The following is an 18527-nucleotide window of genomic DNA, read 5'->3' as shown; positions in this document are numbered from 1 at the left end:
CTCTCTCGCTCTTGGTGTCTCTCTTTCGCTGTCCGTTTGTTGAACTATCTCTCATTTTTGCAAAGATTTCTCCAGGAATCGAGCAGAGACAACAACAGCCACCAATTGTTATAAGATCTCTGCTTCGTGCCGCTCTCTTTTGCTCCTCTGCTCTTGTCGCTTCGCTCCGCTCTCTGAACCCGCTCTCTGCCTTCTGTTTGCTGTTGGCCAACAACGAGGCGAGGACGACAGGCAGTCAGCAGGCTGGCAGCAGGCAGACTTCGATTTGAAGCCAGTCAAAAATGGTCCATCGACGTGAGATGAACATTAGCAAGAGCATCAGTCGACAGCAACGTCCACGGAATCGCAATCGCTGCCAAAAGCCAGAGCCAGAGCCATAGCCAGAGCCATTCGAACCGGGCCAAATCTAAGAGAACGTGTACGTGTGCTTGTCTGTGAAATAGAAGTGCTTGTGTAAGTGTTGGTGTATCTATGTGTTGTCCAAGAAGAGTCTGCTCTCCAACTTACCTTTGTTCGGGTGTGTCTGTCCATTCCTTTGGCATCGGTGCTGCTTCTGCTGCTGTAGTTGTTGCTGCTGCTTGTTAGTGTTAAAAGCACGCAGCACCATTTGGCATGGGGCACGAGGCCTGAGGCATGAGTGCGCCAAAAGAATTATCACTGGTGCAGACATACACACACCCATTCAGGAGTGGCTAAAAAAAGGCAAGCAACTAAAATGTCATTTGAATAGTTAAGCAAAAGAAAGAAAAAATATGTACTTTGGCCTCTGCTCCGCCATCCCCTCTTTTTCTGTGTGTGTGTGTGCGTTTGCACGGATTTATGCAGCGTTAGTTACATAAGCTATCATCATCATCGGCAGCAGGAGCAGCAACGGCTCAGTAGCAGCAGCAGTAACATCAACAACAACAGCAGCGTACAGCCGGAGGCCTCGTTAGCATCCGCTATGCCGCCTTTCGGCGCAAATAAGTATGCTATGATTTCTGTTTGGATTCTGAGAAACGAAAGGATGCTGTGCCGTGGTCGTGCCGCCAATACAGCTTCAATGAATATCGCATTACCATTAGGATGTGATAACAGCTGCTACCCAGACCACCCAGCCAGCCCCATCATCAGCTGCCATCGGCATCCGACATCCGACATCCAGCAACAAGCAACGACAGCATTTGGCCTGAACCCTGAACCCTGAACCTGCAATTACCAAGGCAACAATTGTTCTTCAAAGTTTGGATAACGCATACGCACTGTTGCATTTGGGAAAAAACGAGTGAATCTATAGACAGGCCCCGGCCCTCCGACAATGACTGCTATTGTGTGCTGAGGGGTTGTTCAACAATGGCCAAGTGATGCGTTGAAAGTGGGGTTTACATGGAATTCATTCATACATCATAAATTCTACCACTCCTATATAATGGTATTTCTGTGATACCTAGAATTTTCAAAGCCGTCCAATTATCTTCAACTGTGTGTGTCGCCCTATTCCTAAAAGAACTAGGGGCAGAATAGTAGCTTGTATTTGCTTTTGTTTGATAATAATTGTCATGCAATGAATACTTATAGGAGTTACATAGGTATTATTTCTTCAAAAAATAAAAGCTTCAAAAACCGATATAAATCGTTATCAATTAGCTGGCAGTAAAACAGCCCCCAATCCACACAATAGCCGGTCCCAAATTACAGCCCCACCGCATTGGCACATGCCCTCAGGTTAAGGAATTTACAAAAGCACTAACATACGACGTACTCCTCAAATCAGCTGCAGCTTCTATCGTCATTCGTTGATGTGGTTCCCTTCTGTCATTCATTGCTACTTTGACCAACTTGCTGGCCCCAGGTGGCAAGTTGGTCAGCCACTTCCATTTGCAGTCGGGAAAGTGCACGATTTTACCCATTTTTTCCCCCACAATCAGAAGGGAAGCTCATTAAAACCCACAGCCATATTAGAAATGAGCTGAAAGTTTGCCGGAAAAGTGGGCAAAAGTGTGGGGGGGAGCACACAGCGAAAGGCAAATGAGCAGAGCCCGGCGCACACACAGCATGTGGGCGTTTGGCGCCTGTGTGCGTGCTGGGGCGTGGCAAATTAGGGCAACAGCCAGCACAGGAAGAAACATGATAAGGTCTCGAAAATGTGGCCACAAACTTCATTGGCAACGGCACACTGGCTATCAAAAGTGTACAGGGCAGAATATTGCCTGTACTCTGACAGAGAGTATAATCGTTTTGATCAGATTTTGGCCATATATATTATTGAACAGCATTAAGAGAGGAGCTCTCAGTATTCAATTGAAACATTTCTTCTTTTCGCTTAACTCAAAATAAAACAGGGACTTCCTCTGTAAGGGTATCCACAGCTTCGCCCCTTCTATTATGCTTTCCATTATTGTTGGGGCGTCAGCAGCTGTGCAAAATAAACCGCAATTAAATTTGCATTAGCCCATAAAAGCAAAGGAGGAGTGGCCACTTGTTGTAGTTGCTCCATCTAACGATTGTTGCTAGCTGTCATTGTCTCCGCAGCTAATTACAAGAGTTTTCCCACCCACAACACAGCAGAAGGGGATTAAAAAAACAATAGAAAATGCGAGGACTGTAAATGCCTTTACAAAAGTGCCGTGCCACCACCACAAACATATGTAAAAAAAAAAAATATATAATATAGAACGAATTTCAAAAGATATTATGTAAAGGCCAACATGAGAGGAAAGCAACATCAGCAGCATCACTGAAACAAAGCCAACAGCAACATACTTCTGAAACTGAAAAAAGTTAAGAGAAGGAAAACGAAATACAAAAATCATAATGATGATGGATTAACTGTTCCGCAGTATTGTTGTTGTGGGCGAGAAGAGAGAGAGAGAGAGAGAGAGTGAGAGTGGAAAAGCGGAAACGGAAGCAGCAACATTGCAACACAAAACAAAAATCAGGTTAGTTCTTGTTTCTGTTGAAAGTCCATCTACTAGTCCCTCTCCCTGCTGTTCCTACTGGTTATATATGGTTCTTTTTCCATGTTCTTTTTATTTTGTTGTTTTTTTTTTGGTCATGGTCCACTCAGCGGTTGACCAAAGTTTGTGTAAATCATTATTTATGCATTAATTATTGAAATACACAAGGAGTGGCAGAGTCGTCGGAGCAGGCGGGGGCGGGGGCAATCTCCCTTCAGCAGCTGTGTGGAAGAGTCATTAATCTTGGACAGCTTACTACACGAAGGTGTGTGTTTGTGTGGGTGCCAGTACTAGTACATAGGAAATTACGACCGAAGTTTGGGCTACAGTGGAAACGAATTTAATTGAAAGTTGGTCTGGCAGATGCAAAAATGCCTCGAAGCGAATTCCATTGGAGAAATCATGAGAAATTCTAATGATTGCAGCAGGAATTTCAATTCCAAGCAGAAAAACTTTGCACAAATCCAAAGTGGAATTGACAGAAGGATTTTGGCTACATTTTGGAAATCTGTTTAGCCTTCAATTCCAGCTGAAAGTGCTTGTGGAACTCATAATTGCTTTCTGTTTGGGGGGATATCTACTCGAGCTGTAAGAGGAAATTATCTTTGTCTTCATCGAGATGAATTCCTCCCATTTCAGAGCCATGTTCAAGCAATTGAGTGATGTGAAAGATGGGAAGGGCAATCATACGAATATTCCAGTCATGTGGCCAAACCAGAGAATGTCACTCTTGTCCAGGACTCATTAGCTCAAATGACTTGTGAATCATATGCGAGGGCCATGAATTTCCATTTGAATGGAAAGAACAGGGAATGGCGAGTACGTGTTGAACACGAGATGAATGCGAAAGTACTCTGCAAGGAAGGAGGTGAGGACTCTGAGGAAATGGTATTTGTAATATTGTGAATCCAATTAAATTAAACTTTAATCCGCTTTAACCTTATTACGGCACTAAATGTATAATTGCTTGGGGCTACTCCTTGTCCCCATTTTCCGACTGCATTTCCACGTTTCTTCTTCTTCGGAAAGTTCTATTGGGCGACGCCTGTCGTCGCTGCAGGACATCGCAAAAGTTTCCCAGAAAGAAACAACTTTCCAACAGAACTAGAAACTTCTTCCTTGCCGAACGCATGTTTCATTTTATGCCCTTGCTGAAAAAAAGAAAACTTTCCACCAGACACACTCTTGGATTAAATCGCATTGGAAATAATGGAAAATAATAAAAACACGCTCAGGAGTTTGTGTGCCTTTTTGATAAACAATTCAAACACAAGGCTCAGACAACGACGCAACATGAACACACGTTTGCAAGTGCAACAACATTTTGGGAGGGGGGAAAGGAGAAAACTTTCCATTTGGCCGACCAAAAGAGAAAGATCTGAGTCAGGAAGTCCACACTCGATCTGCTATGGAGCTACCTCGGAATACAGGGCATTATTTGTGGGGTTTATTTATTAATGGAAGGACCCGGAGGAATCGTATGCTATCCATAAGCTGCACTTCAGTAATTCCACTAAATATCTGGACCAAAAAGAAGCTTGGCTTAGAGACTTCTTGCAGTCTTGCAGCGTCTGCAAATCAATACATAAGGGTGCAGAGCACCCAAAATGTTCAGCTCATATTTTATACAAATGTATAGCAATCAGATACAATCAATAAATCTGCAATGTAATGCAGATTGTGTTGCCGTATCATTTCCTCTCCTTGTGACAACATTTCCTTGAATTTTTCAACCACTTCCCATATAGTTTTCACCACCTTCGAAAGATATATTGGATAGGGTATATTCTATTCGTAATACACATTCATAATGGACTTTCCGGTTGTGCAGTAGCGAGCGTGCGTACGTGCTTCTTGTGTGTGCGTGTCCGTCCTAAGCCCTGGCACCGTGCCTGGCATTAAATGAATTTCTCAATGAAGTCATCTTTAGCCCCATCCTTATGCCCCTTTGCCATCCAATGATTCTCGCCCGCTCCGACATCCTTTGAGACCCCATTAAATGCGTCCGTCCCCCGCAGTCTCCAGTCTCCAGTCCCCTCCCCTCCTCTCCGTCTCCGATACCCGTCTGGTGCGTGTTTGTTTCTGTAATTGTAGTTGTCTCGTAAATTACAGTTTTTGTCAGGGCTCTTTGTCTCGCCTTTTGTGCAGCAGCAGTTTGAAAATTGAAATAGACATGCAAAATGGCTGACTCGACTGTCGGCAGTACGTACATACATATATATCCTGTCGTATTCAGCCGTATCCTTTACGAGCCCCTCTCTTTGTCCCTCTGTTTGTATTTGCATTTGAAATTATACTGTCGCAAGTTTGTTTGCCAAAAGACCAGGTCAGGTGAAGTTTTCAAAGTTATTAATTCGGAAAGAGGCGAGCAATTTTCGTGGCAGGAAGGCAACGTCATCATCATTCTGCTGCATGTGGGCTTAGCCAGAGAGTATATTTGTTAATGGACTCCACTGCATAACCACAAAGAAAATGCATTAAATGAAATGACTGAAAGACTTACTATCAATATCAATGGCCATGCTTCCCATGCAAATCCATCCTCCTGAATGGAGTAACGAGTCGAAAGGATATTAGGATATTACCAAATCAAAAGCCTCTTAGAGGCTTTCGATTGTATAACATTTAAAGCCAATTCAATTGAGCCAAAGCGGAAGCACGTTAAGCAGATTATGGGGTGATGGGATTATGTCCGCTGGAAACACCTGGCCAAGACAGTGCTTCCGTTCCGCTTTCGCTGGCCCACAATTAAAGACGTATTCAACGCGCCAATGCAATCCACGGCAGCTTGGGGGCACAACATTTAAGCCAGTTCAGTCATTAACCTGGCCAAAAGGAGGTCCGCTCCAAGTCCGCTCCGAGTCCGCCCTCTGCCTTCTGCCACATTCTCAGACATTCCCATTAATAATGCAACTATTTTTGGAACCTGAAGCAGCTGTCCCGAGCAGCCTGCCTTCTCTAGCTAAACTTTTGAAATTCCCAATTAAGAAACGCCATAAAAAGGGAAACAGGATATCCGAAATGAATATCGAAGGAGAATTAATTGCCAACGATATCGCCAGGGTCCGACAATCAAAGGCAATTAACCGGACACAGGCCCCGTAAGCAGCTCAAGGGGATAGAATGTCAACCATCCCTCGTCCTAAAAGCGGACACCTGCCCTTCCATTACTCTTCCCCCAAAAGATCTAAACTAATTTCAGCCATGCGTCTCCTTTTTTTTCTGCCTTCTCATAGGCAAAAAGGAGTGAAACTGCTTAAATGTTTTGGGCAATTAAAAAGGGTCATCCGCTGGCACAGAAAAAGAAAAGGCAGCAGTTCTCCCTCACAAGAAAGAAGCAGGGGCAGGAACCATTTTTGTTCAATGTTAAAATGGCCTTTGGCGAATGCGTTTGTCAGAAAATAGGGTATTGCCAGGACATGGGGTTGCTCTGGAAGGTTTATCCCTGATTAAAGATAAAGGGCCACGAACGAAAGTCCAAATGAACCTTTAATGTAAATAATTTCCTTACCTTTCACTTGTTTTTTTGACCGTTGGACTGACTTCTGGAATGCACTTAAGACTTAGCTTTCATCAAGACAATAGGATAGAAATCAATTAATCAACGAATAGCTTAGGACTCTAGGACGTTACAAAGGTACCACAAAGTCCATCACCTACTTGGTACCTCTTTTCTCTTCGCCATAACAAAACTTCTCGCTCTTTGCTTTTGTCGAATGTTGCCAGCTCGTTCTTTTCGCTTCCTTTGCCGCAGTTTTTGTTTGCCTGAAAATTGGTTTAATGGCCAAGCGCTGTGGCTAACACACACACAAACACACACACATATAGCCAGACATATACAAACACATATTGAGGCTATTTGAGGGGGCTAAGCCCTTCCACCCCTCACCCAACGCCAGCACGCGACATTCTATCTCTTTTCCGCTGTCAAAGAGAAAAACTGCTGTGGCTGCGGCTACTGGGCTACTGGAGGGAAAATAAATAAATAAATAAAATGAAACAAGCTCAACAACAACAAGGAAGAACTTTACACAAAACTTTTGTGAATGTTGTTGCAGCTTTGTTGTAATTGTAATTGTATTTGTTGGTGCTTTTTCGAGTGGCTTGTGGCCTGATAGATGTGTCAATAAAATCAATATTTACCCCTGCCTTTGCGACTAAATGTTCAATTAGCGCATCAATCAAAGACGCTCGAACGGATCAAAGGGAATGCCGTTTGTGTATTCAAGCCAAGCCACTTGATATCGGAGGCGGACTTATGATGATTTACTTGTAGAACTCGTGAATATTAACTGATGTGATTAACCCGCAAATATTTGACTAATTAGCTAATAAGTTAAGCACACAGCCACAGCCGGGACAAAATCGTTGTGTGGCCAACAAATTGAGCTCAGTCAAGGAGGGAAATGTGGCCAAGAAATTGTTCTCGTAATTGTGGTCTTGATTAAGTGGGAAAGTAAATTGTGCGGGTTATATTTAAATTGTAGTCGAAGTAGTGGATGGATAAAAGGGCTTACACAGAATGTCTAAGACAACAACCCCCCGATCAAACCCCGAACAGACCTGTGAGAGACCTCCAAAACGAAGTGCCGTTTCCCTAATTCAATTAATGAAATTATCCAAATATCTGTGCTTAACATTAAAAAGATGTATAGCCCATTGTATCATCATCATCTGCAATCAACATTATTTCTGATTCACTCGCACACACAAATCTTGATTTTCTTTGTGAAAGAGAAAGCTGCTTTCCCTTCCCCAAAGCAGTAACCAGTGTAATGCATTTGTCGGAGGGCAGCCTCTGGGAGTCCCTTGTACTGGTACTTAATCAAATGAATGGACCGACCGACCAACCGACCGACCAACCGACCAACCGACCGACCGACCCACCAGAGACATGGCCTCAACTGGATCCACCGTGATGCGATTTCAGATGCATTAACAGCAGACTGTAGACCGCGGATGCAGTTGAGATGGAATTGAGATGTGTGTGACACAACAAGGGCAGCCTCGACACAAAGCCAAAAGGGCAATTGCAATCATTTATGCGCATTTAAGGACATTAAGCCCAGTGCAGACGCATTAATCATACGCCACATGTGCCGCGGCCCTAAAGGCAGAGTCAGCTTATCGACATCGCGGGGGCTACTATCTCTCTCCTTCAGTCCCTGCGACTCCTGGCCATTGTAATCATTTGCCATGTTGACTGATTTGCAACAGCAACAGCTGCTGCTGCTGCTGACCATTCGTTACAACAAACAGCAGAAACAGCAGAAACAGCAACAACCAAGAACCATGACCACAAAGTCGCTCAAAGTTATGCAATGGAATTCGCCAACTGAACGATGCCATGCTGCTGTGTCTGTGAGTGCTGAGACTGCTGCTGTGTGAGTGTTAAGTGCACTGGTGTGTGTGTGTGTGTGTTGCTTAGTGATTTGTGTATTTGTGTGGCCGCCTGTGAGTGAAGGCAAATTTATGACTTCATTTATATGGTAGAGCCCAACCCGGGTCCCAGCACGGGTTTATCTCCCAGTCCCCGCCATTATGTACCCATAAACAAGTGCCCTCCCCTACAGGGTCTCCTTTCTGAATAATTCACTGTGCATTTTTTAACACATTTTCAATTATTTAATGTACGACAGAGAAGACAAACTTCTGGCAGGGAGGGCAATTGCTTATTTTGTAAAAATATTCGTATGATTATGTGATACTCATATAAAGAAAAGAGGTTAATTTTTCTTTAAAGTAACAAAGAGTTTTTTCAATATTGCATTTTCATTTATTGGACATCTATAAAACATTTTTGTTATATGATATGTGAACATCTGAGAGCACCTTTGTAACCCCCATTCCAGCTATTCATTTATTCAACTTTAATCCCTTAAAATTTATTATTTTCCACTAACAAATAGAAAGAAGAACAGCCAATTATATTTGGTCTGTAGCTATTGAGGCACCCATTTTTCGGCAACAACACAAGAGTCATTTCCCTTATGGCGGGCTCTGCCCTTTCCATAATTAACAGCCGATTGAAGTGTATAATTAATTGCCAGCAATAAAAGGACAGCGATAAAACATTTTTGGCTTGCATAATTTCGGAATAATCTTATATGCTGGCCACACAATATACATTTTCATCTCATGTATTTGGGTTTTAATTGGGTTACGGTCCAATCTGTATTTGGCCACGAGGCATAAACATTTTCCATGCTCCCATGCTCCAGTGCCATGTTTTAGTTGTTGATTAAATTAAAATTGATGGCCAACGTTCTATTTGGACAATTTAATGGGCGACAACACCTTAAATTATGTGTGCATTTATTTAATGAAGCATCAATGGGCTGGCCGTGGCAATAAAATTATACAACCAAACTCCACAGAATCCTGTTTATTTAAACACTTAAACGCAATTACACGTTAAAATTTCATAGAAAAACTATTTTCGAGCTAAAATTACATTCAAATGCTAGAACGACGGCAGATCCGCAGAACCGGCCAGACTGGCTCACGGTTCTAGTTCCCGATTGGTTTTTTCCTTAATGAACACTATCGGAGTTCACTTCCTTCGCCTCTGCTTCCCCATCAGGCTCTTCTTCTGAATCGCAGTGTTCTGCATCCGCACCCGTAGCTGGCTGTATCCATCTGGTCTCCTGTTTCCCGCGATCATACACCTCTGGTGGATCGATTGGTAGAAATTTCAAAGACTTATCCTACAAATGATGGAGCTTTGAACCGGGAGACTTGCCTTGAGTGGCTCAGGTTTTGGCCAGTTCGTCGACGGTGATGGCTGCGGCGTGGTAGCTGGCGCACGGCCCTGCTGTTCTTATGGTCGAGAGGTCTCTTGTGTGACTAGAACTGCTACAACGATCGCTCGAATATTGATTGAACTTTGTTTTAAAATTATCAAAGAGAATGTAGGGTAGTGGGTGGCAAGGACTCGTCTCACGATTCAATGCTCGTGCTTATGGAACCCAAACCAAACTTCACGCAGCACAGCTGCATGGACATCAGCGTCAAGGAGGGGGACATAGGCATGGAAGAGGTATCCCACAAGATTGTTGCCTGGTTCAAGCGCCCCGAGACCGCTGTGGCTTTCAAGGTATTCAACGAATTCGACCAGAATGCCGACGGCTACATTGCCCTCGCCGACCTGGGTCTAGAAAACCTCTCAGTGCCTGGCACCGAAAGCTGTGAAACAATCATAGTAGGAATTGATAGCTACAGCTCTATCCAGAACCGGAGGCTGGCGCAATGCTTGGCAACGCGTTGTTCCCTTATTATGTCTCACACTTGCCTGAGAGCCCCGATATAGTGATAGGACTCCCAGAAAGGATTGATAGGCTCCTGCTCAAGGGGTCCGACCTTTCCACTCCAATTTCTGTAAGGAAAGGCATCAATCTAAAACTAAATCTAAAAACTCTTGTAGTGTCTTCTCTTGAACCAAATTCAATCCGGAAAAGAAGACTAAACTAAAACAGAAAATCTTCTGAGACTGCTTAAAATTCGACCCTCGATTAATATGTAATAATCCCATTGGAGCCATTAACAGAGACATTCTTTGGCCACTCAGTCGAAACCCACACTCACATAGCATCGCCGCTCGTCGTCGACCCTCAAATTGCACAATTTTCGGTAACTGCCCAATTTGAATGTCACCGAAGTTCATCGAGGAGCCATCAGTGGGGACCCCATTTCCATTCCCATTCCCGAGGGCCAGCGCTATCCATAATGTGTCCGCTCATTCGGTCAGTGGCAACTTATAAATAAAAAACAGATTTGTAGCAATTTTGCGCCAGAGGCGAAAAAAAAAAAGCAAAACTTAATTTGAAATGTGGGAAACCAAAAAGAGAACAGAGGAAAAACCACATCGATATTTTTCGTCGAAGCTTTAGATACTCTTAAAAACACATCGTGGATGTGTAGGTTTTATGACAGTCAGTTTTTGAAGACAAATAACGATGATTCTCCAATAATTTAAAGTGCGCCCTTGGTCATCGGTCAGAAACGGCTTTAGCTACTCAGCTTGATAAAAAATATATATATATTGTAGTAAAAAGAACAAGTCCGTCTCTGCCTTTCTGGTGAATCAATAGTACCCTCATCTTCAAAGAGTATGAATACAACCAAAAGCCTGCAAATATTTTAACGCTTCAGCGCATCGTGTGCATGTATGGACGCCTATGTATGTATATAAGAGAGCCTATGTATGAGAGTGTGTGAGAGATGGAGTATGTTTGTGTGTGTGTGTGCGCGCTTGAGGATGGGCGTACCATTAGGCATGCATTCAAGTTCTTGGGGAAAGTTGCCCAGAGAATAGCCCCAAACGGAACCATGTGTGTGTGTGTGTGTGTGTGTGTTTGCGCGTGTGTGACTCCCAAGTCGCTGCTTAGTCAGAGGGACATAGGCTGTCGAATGGGCGTGTCAGCGTCTAGGTCTGCCCAACTAAGGGAAACCGAGTTATTTATAGATTTATGCACACTCACACTCCATACTCCCGCAGCTACGGCTCCTCCTCCAACATCAGCATCATCATCATCATCATCATCATCATCATCATCATCATCATCATCATCATCATCGCAAAGCCAGAACCAAAGCAGTGCCCTTGGGCAAGAATCGCCTTTGGGCCAACAAATAGTTAACTCTACGGCTGTGTGGGTGTGTGTGTGTGTCCACATTATTGCAGCGCGACTAAGCAAACTACTTTGCCTGTGACTCTGGGGCTGGGGCTGACCTTATTTCCTTTCAAGCAACTCAGGGGGAATCTCTCTTATCCTCGACTCATGTGAGGCGCTCGTAACGTGTCCCGGCTTGCCTTATAATTAACCCTTTTATTAACATCCTTTCTTGCTCATAAGAGCTGCCTGTCCGGGTATTTGTGTGTGGGTGTGAGCATAGTTTACCAGGAAACTTTCTTATAGTCGTGTCTGAAGACGGCGTATGTTCTCGAATCTCATTTTGTTGGAGTAGGAAAATTCCTTCATAGTTGGATAGGATGTGATCAGCATTACTATCCAATGTACTAGCAATCCCGTTTCAGATAATGGCCGCAACGAACCCAACCCCCTAAGACGAAACTGTTCTCGCTTTCAATACAAAAATCATATCCTTTTAGTTTCCAGAGTATCCACATACTCTCCACACACATTCCCAGTCAAAGCTTTGCCCATTGTTTGACGCCCCGGAGAAGTTACTCCTTTGTGTGTCCTGGCATCGATTGCCAATTATGCGAACCATTGATTTGATGAACAAAAGAAAACCCCTAGAATGGGCGGATGGTTGGGTTTTGCGAAATATATGTACGAGTATATATACTTTCTTTTGGTAGTTAATTCTGAATAAAAACAGGAAAGCGGAAAATGAGATCATATTATAAAGGGCACGTCGGATGGTGTACCCTATTGCGGTCCCTCTGGTGATCCAAGCGACGCTTGTACTTGTGGTAACTGCAAGAGCAGCAGTTGACGTTCTTCTTTGTGATCTGGCGCCCCCGTTGAACAGCGCAGTCACGTTGAGAGACGGCCAGGTGCTTTAGGTCCACCCAGTCGAAGAGAAAGTCGTTGAGCAACCCCTTGCGGAATAGAATATTCTGAATCATCCTGCGCAGATACACGTAGTCGGGCATGTCGCCGAAGTGCAGGCAACGACAGTAGCGGAGGAACAGCAAGAACTCGTCGGGCATTTGGTTGCACAGGCTATCCAGCTTGATGGAGGCCTTCATCTCGCCAATCTGCTCGAACTTCTGTGCCCTGGTGTCGGCCCGAACGCCCTGCCAGGGGAGCCTTCCCAGCCGAAAATAGATGAGCATGTAGCCCAAGGACTCCAAGTCGTCGCGGCGCCCTTGCTCGGCAAAATGCGACCGGACGGAGGAGTAACGTGGTGTGCCCACCAGCTCCCGCTTCTGGCAGTACTCGATGTGCTTCCCGGTGTAGGGATCGTAATACTTCTTGGCCAGGCCAAAGTCAATAAGGAAGACCAGGCAGCGCTGCCCGTCCAAGCCCATCAGGAAGTTATCTGGCTTGATGTCGCGATGGATGTAGCCCTTCTTGTGGACACACTCCAGGCGGGACAGCATCTGTAAGGCCAGCATTAGGGTGGTCTTCAAGCTGAAGGTGCGCGTACAAAAGTTCAGCAGATCCTCCAAGGAGGGTCCCAACAGATCCAGCACCAGAACATTAACATCTCTCTCAGGTCCATAATATCGTACTTTGGGGATTCCTTCAGCCCCAGCGAGGAGTTTGTATACCTTCGCCTCGCGCTCCAGCATCGAATGTGCGGCAGTGATGTACTCCACTTTCACAGCCACCTCCTCGCCCTTCTTGATATCTACAGCTCGGTAGAGCTCTCCAAAAGAACCATTCCCGATACACTCGATTAGGCGATACTTTCTGGCCACTATTAATTCCGACGGGTCCGTTAGGTCCACTTTGGGAGAACCTTCTGGACGTGGATTCTTGCGCTTCTTAGGTTTCTTCTCCTTCTTTATGAACTCGTAGGTATGCTTCTTCCAGGCCAAAACGATTGAATTTGGTGAGAATTTGCGTCGTTTACCACTATTACCAGTGTAAAAAAATCCATCTGCACTGTGGCACTTTTGGGTGTAGTTTTCCGCGGCAACGAGGGTTTTTGATTCGTCCAAGGAGCTTACTAAATTGTCCTCTGAATTAAGAGAGGGCGACTGAACCTCATCAGCTGTTATAGTTATACTTGTATATGTTGCATCATCAGCTTCTGAATATGTCATGGATAGAGGGCTACTCTCATCGCTCCTTTTGGACACTCTCACAATTTCCGCCATGGCTCTATAGTGTTTCCTGTTCGTTTACTCTACTTCCGAGGAGAGAAATGTATTTGAAAATATATTCTAATGGTTTTCAATACCCATGTGTTGAGTACTGAGTGAAACTACAAACTAACGTACTGAATATGAATTGTATGTCTCTAGGAAAATGCTTTGATTCGGTGTTTTTGAATCGTTCCTATTATTTTTATAAAAGCAGTAAGGTGCTTGCATCAAAAAAAATTAAATAAACAGGATAAACCCGAGCTGCGAAGGATCCCCGACAAAGCCATGCCACAACCTGTCAAGCCTTCAGCTGCAGTTGCAATAAATTTGATGCCAAAGCGAAGATTTTCGGCTCTTAAATTGGTTTTGCCAGCCAAGTTTTTACCCCCAATACTCGTACTCCTTGGGTTTTTTTTGGCAGCTTCCCAACACGCTCTTATGATACACTTTGACACTTAGTTTCCAATTAGTTGCAGCTGAGATGGCAAACTTTTTGGCCACATATGAAGGCCTCACTCATGCGCCCTGGTGTGCAGCGGCACCTCCTGCCACTTGAAAATTGATTCATTTAGTAAATTTCTTATGCAACCTGCCTGGGATCCTCATTGGCATTATTTCTGCTGCGTTGGCATCATTTACCTGTCAGGTGAGGCTGCCACTCAATTGGCCTGCTTAGACCTGCAGCTCCTTTGCTGATGCAATTTTCCATTTGCCATGTGCACTTTCAATTAAATTTATTTCAGTCTGCCATGGTGCACGTCCGCCTGTTGTTGGAGGAAATATTTCATCTGCACTCGACATAATTTTCTCATAAATAGAGAAAGAGATATCTGCCTCCTGTTGTGGCACTTTTTGTGCCCATTTCCATTATCAGTACTACTGTTTCGCGAATGCTTTCAAGTTTATTAGATTTATGGCCAAAACTGTTTATGAACATTTGTAATTACAGGACACCAGCCATGCGCATATTTCTACAGGGATTCTCCCACACAAATTCCATAAATTGTTTCATGTAAACTACAGCAATTGAATAACGTACATTCTAGTTGAGGGGGAACTATGGAAATATGTAGCTTTAAAGTATTTAAAAGGACATAAACTGCAAATAAATGTTTTTATATGGACAATGGTAGACAAACTAAAAGAGAACTAAAAGAAAAATAGAGGAAGCAATTATATAACACTGTATTTTAATTGGGCAGAAGATGCAATAATCCAACAAGTTCCAGTATGCAGTTGTATATAAATGTTATCCCATAAGATACAATTTCTTGATTGGAAGAATCTTTTTAAGTCCCTACCCACATTCATTATGTAAATACGAATATATATGTAGCTGTTCCCTTCTTTCCCTGTAAACCCCAATTAAATTCACTAAAATATTTACCTAATTTTCCATCCTTTCCTTAAATCCCAACCAATTCATTTCGCAACTATGTTGTGGCAACCCTCACCCTATCCACCCGAAATAAACCCCAAATAGCAACCCCATCAGCTATGGTTTTAGGGTTAGGGAGAGAACCCTCACAATTAATACTCATCTACATATTTTGCTGCTTATAAACTGCAATAAAATAAAATGAATGGGCGCCTTGACAATTTTAATGTGGAGTTTACTTGGGCGATTTGCATGGCAAATCGTGGTGCGGCGGCATGGTGGGCGACATGGCTGACAACCGGAAGCGGAAGTGGATCCAGCCCGTGCCCTGAGCTCTTATTTATGCGATGCGAGTGTGAGCACAACAGAAGAAGCAGTAGGAGGAGCCGAACAAAAGCCGGCTTAACACAGGCTCTCTCGGCCCCTCCCTCCATCAGTGTGTGGGTGCGTGTGTCTAGTAGTTATAGCTTCACACAGATACAACACACGCATGCAATAATGCTTCGTTTATGGTTGCTTGGGCATAGAGCCTCCTCTCACCAGCCGAGCGGCTAGCGGGTGACAGGAAGAGGCAGAATTAATTTAAAGCTTATGGCGCATTAATTTTAATTAAAATGCTGCCACAGCAACTAACAGCAATAAAAGCAGCGTCATCACTATCCCCTCTCTATCTTTTTCTCTGAAAAAACCCTCTGCTGTTTTCTGTACTTTTGTATGATGGAAAAGTTTGGCCAGCAGCTCAGAATGATTAGCCATGTTAAGTGGAGGCAGTCTCCGTTTCCCCTCCCCGTTGCTAACTGATTGGTGACAATCCACTTTCCGATTCTATTGGTGTCTCGTTTATCACTCGCTCTTTTTTTTTGCTCCCTTTTTTCTATATCGCTTTTGTTTGCCACACTTTGGTGGCCTCATCAACATCTCGTTTTTCACGTGTCCCTTGTCCCTTTTTTGGCAATTGAAAACTTGCTTCCTGACAAAAGTTGGGTTCCGTTCCCCTCGCAACTACTTCGTTTCTTGATGCCTTGTCAAAGGTCATGACCAAATTGTCTGCACATGCTACGCATATTTCATAGTTTTCCCTTTCCTTTGTGCGGTTGTTGTTGGCGCCACAAAAGTTTTTGGACAGCTAAATCATTTACATACACGATTTCAGGACAATTTCCAAACCACATCCGATGTCCCAGTGTCCCCTCCCCACTGAAGTCCCAGTTTCCAGCGGTGTCCCAGTCCCAGCTGAAGTGTGCTGCTTACATGGCGTATGAGTGATGTGTTGTCTTGAGTGTCATCTGGCTGAGGTTACTACTGTCTTGCCTTTTGTCTAGCTCACCATCCATCTCATACTCTTAACCTCCTTTTTGTAGTCTTCTCTCTCTGTCTCCCCCTCGTATAACCTCTTTTTGAGGGGTTGTCTTTCTTAACCTCCTTTTTTGGAGGTGTTGTAGCATTTGTTTTCAATTCACATGCCACCAAAAGTTGCTCATCTTTGTTTGACAAAAGTTTTACCATCTTTGATTTCAATTTGGGCTAAGAGCTTGCTTTAAGATATAAGAAAAAGGGTTGAAAGGTTTAAACTGAAGGTTAAGAGAGAATGTTAGGTCCAAAGGAGACTGCAGAAGACTATCTTTTATATTGTACAACAGCCCAATATATAGCATTGTGCACGAGCAAATAGTCCTTGAATTTTAATATTTCGATTGCTCTCGATTTGATTTTTCAGCTTTCTCTGATTTTGTCTCTATTTTTTGTTAATTTAAAAACCACAAAAATATACAAAAATCATACAATCATTCGCCGCAAGGAACCGGAGTGCTATTGTTGCTAGTTTTTAGTATTTTTCTGGACCAACTGTGCGCACTTATCCTCACACTCATATGGCAGCCATTTGGTGCAGATACTCACTTACAAAAGTCGGGTCTGACTTAGTCATATGCAAATTTCAGCCTCTTGGTCTGAAGCCTTCTTCTGTTTGTTTTGTGGTTTTTGGTTTGGCTCTGATTTGAGGAGATTCCATCCCAACCCGAGAAACTCTCTTCTTCTCTCCAAAAAACTTGACTTTTGGGGTTTTACTGTTTCTCTCGCCTTGAGATGCAAATTAGTTCAATATGACTTGGTGCTGGCATACAAAATTGCCTTAATGGAAATTATAATCATGCTGACAATGCGTCATGGCCACGCCCACTCTACAATCCCCATCCCCTGGTCCAGACCCTTTTGTAGGGGCTGGTTGGCCTGATTATCAGAAGCGGCGACAATTTCGCCGACTTTTTGCGAACAAATTTAGGAGGGCCAAGAAAGAAAGGCACCAACAAAAAAATTCTTGCACAAAAACTCATTAAAAGTGACAGAGAAGATGAACAGGAATTGTTAAGGAATTTACGGGTACCTTGTCCGGGGCCCCCTAAATATATACATAACATCAAAAATTAATGAAAAGAAAGGCGAGAAAAGAAATTGGAGACATTGACAATGGAGGAACAATGAGATGCCAAAAGTTGAAGTTCGTTCCTAACGATACAGTAGATAGATTCAAGAATGACATGCTCTCCATACTATGCTAAATACATATATCTTTAAGCTGATTTTCTCTCCCTTTTCCCCTTTTTATGGTATACTTTGGCAATTGCTTAAATACATATTCAATTTGTTGGCGGACCTCGGGGCACGTACATCCAACATCAACATAATTTCGACGCGTTTCGGCAATTTGAACACGTTCAACAACCGCATCCAAGGATCCCAGTATCCCAGGCCCCGCCCCGGCGATTGTTTGCTATTTTTAAATTCCATAGGCGTAACTAGAATTTAATTTCTCAAGCGCCTTTTGGTTGGGGGTTGTGTGACAGCTCCTGGCTTCTTGGCTTTCCACTGGAACACGTACGTACACTTGTTCTTTTCTTTTTCGTGGGGGCGTGGGCGTCGGCGTGGGCGTGGGCTCTACGTTGAGCACATCTTCAGATCCCGGCCAAAGACAACAAAAGACGGTTTGGCATACTGCTGCGGCTGCCAAAAAGTAAACGTTCAGAAAAGTGCCAACCAAGGGGAAGTTTTGTACGTTATATCTTTATTAATGGAACGGTACTCGGCCCTAAATTAGTCACAAGTGAAATTGATATTTAAATATTTCACAGGGCACCATTTTAGATTGATGAATGATCAAATACAAGTCATTAAATATATGCTGAACTCCTAGAGAAATAAATTAAAAGGTTTAATTTATAATTGGTTTACTTTAAGAAAATTATTTTTAGCAGCTGCTTTTATGGGCTTAAATATTAATTGATTTGAAAGCTGTCGAATTTTGATTTATCTCAATTTTAAGTATATTTTTGCATGTTTCCATGAATGTTCTTTGCTGGATTATTTCGATCTTCATACCCCTCTTTTCCTCATACTCTTCCTTATTGATTTTAAATGTAGCTCAATTTAAATT

The 18527-nt window shown here is 43.4% G+C and overlaps 2 protein-coding genes across 2 annotated transcripts in view; one reads left to right on the top strand and one right to left on the bottom strand.

Moving 5' to 3' along the window:
- The first annotated feature begins 304 nt into the window (after positions 1-304).
- LOC6591404 (ras-like protein family member 10B) overlaps positions 305-18527 on the top strand; it is a 39001-nt gene continuing 20778 nt past the window's right edge. The window contains exon 1 of the mRNA XM_026984308.1: positions 305-453. The gene's annotated coding sequence lies outside the window, so the exon portion shown is untranslated. The remainder of the gene's footprint in view (positions 454-18527) is intronic.
- LOC6591405 (casein kinase I) lies at positions 12228-13782 on the bottom strand. Its single transcript, XM_002017144.2, has one exon. It carries the CDS (start codon positions 13729-13731, stop codon positions 12304-12306), a length of 1428 nt encoding a protein of 475 aa, XP_002017180.1. The 5' UTR covers positions 13732-13782; the 3' UTR covers positions 12228-12303.

The sequence above is a fragment of the Drosophila persimilis genome, unplaced genomic scaffold, assembly GCF_003286085.1.
Source record: "Drosophila persimilis strain 14011-0111.01,24,50 unplaced genomic scaffold, DperRS2 tig00000000-arrow-pilon, whole genome shotgun sequence".
In the NCBI taxonomy this organism is placed as follows: Eukaryota; Metazoa; Arthropoda; class Insecta; order Diptera; family Drosophilidae; genus Drosophila; species Drosophila persimilis.
Note: the sequence above shows the minus strand (reverse complement) of the source record. Positions and strands in the feature narration are given on the sequence as shown.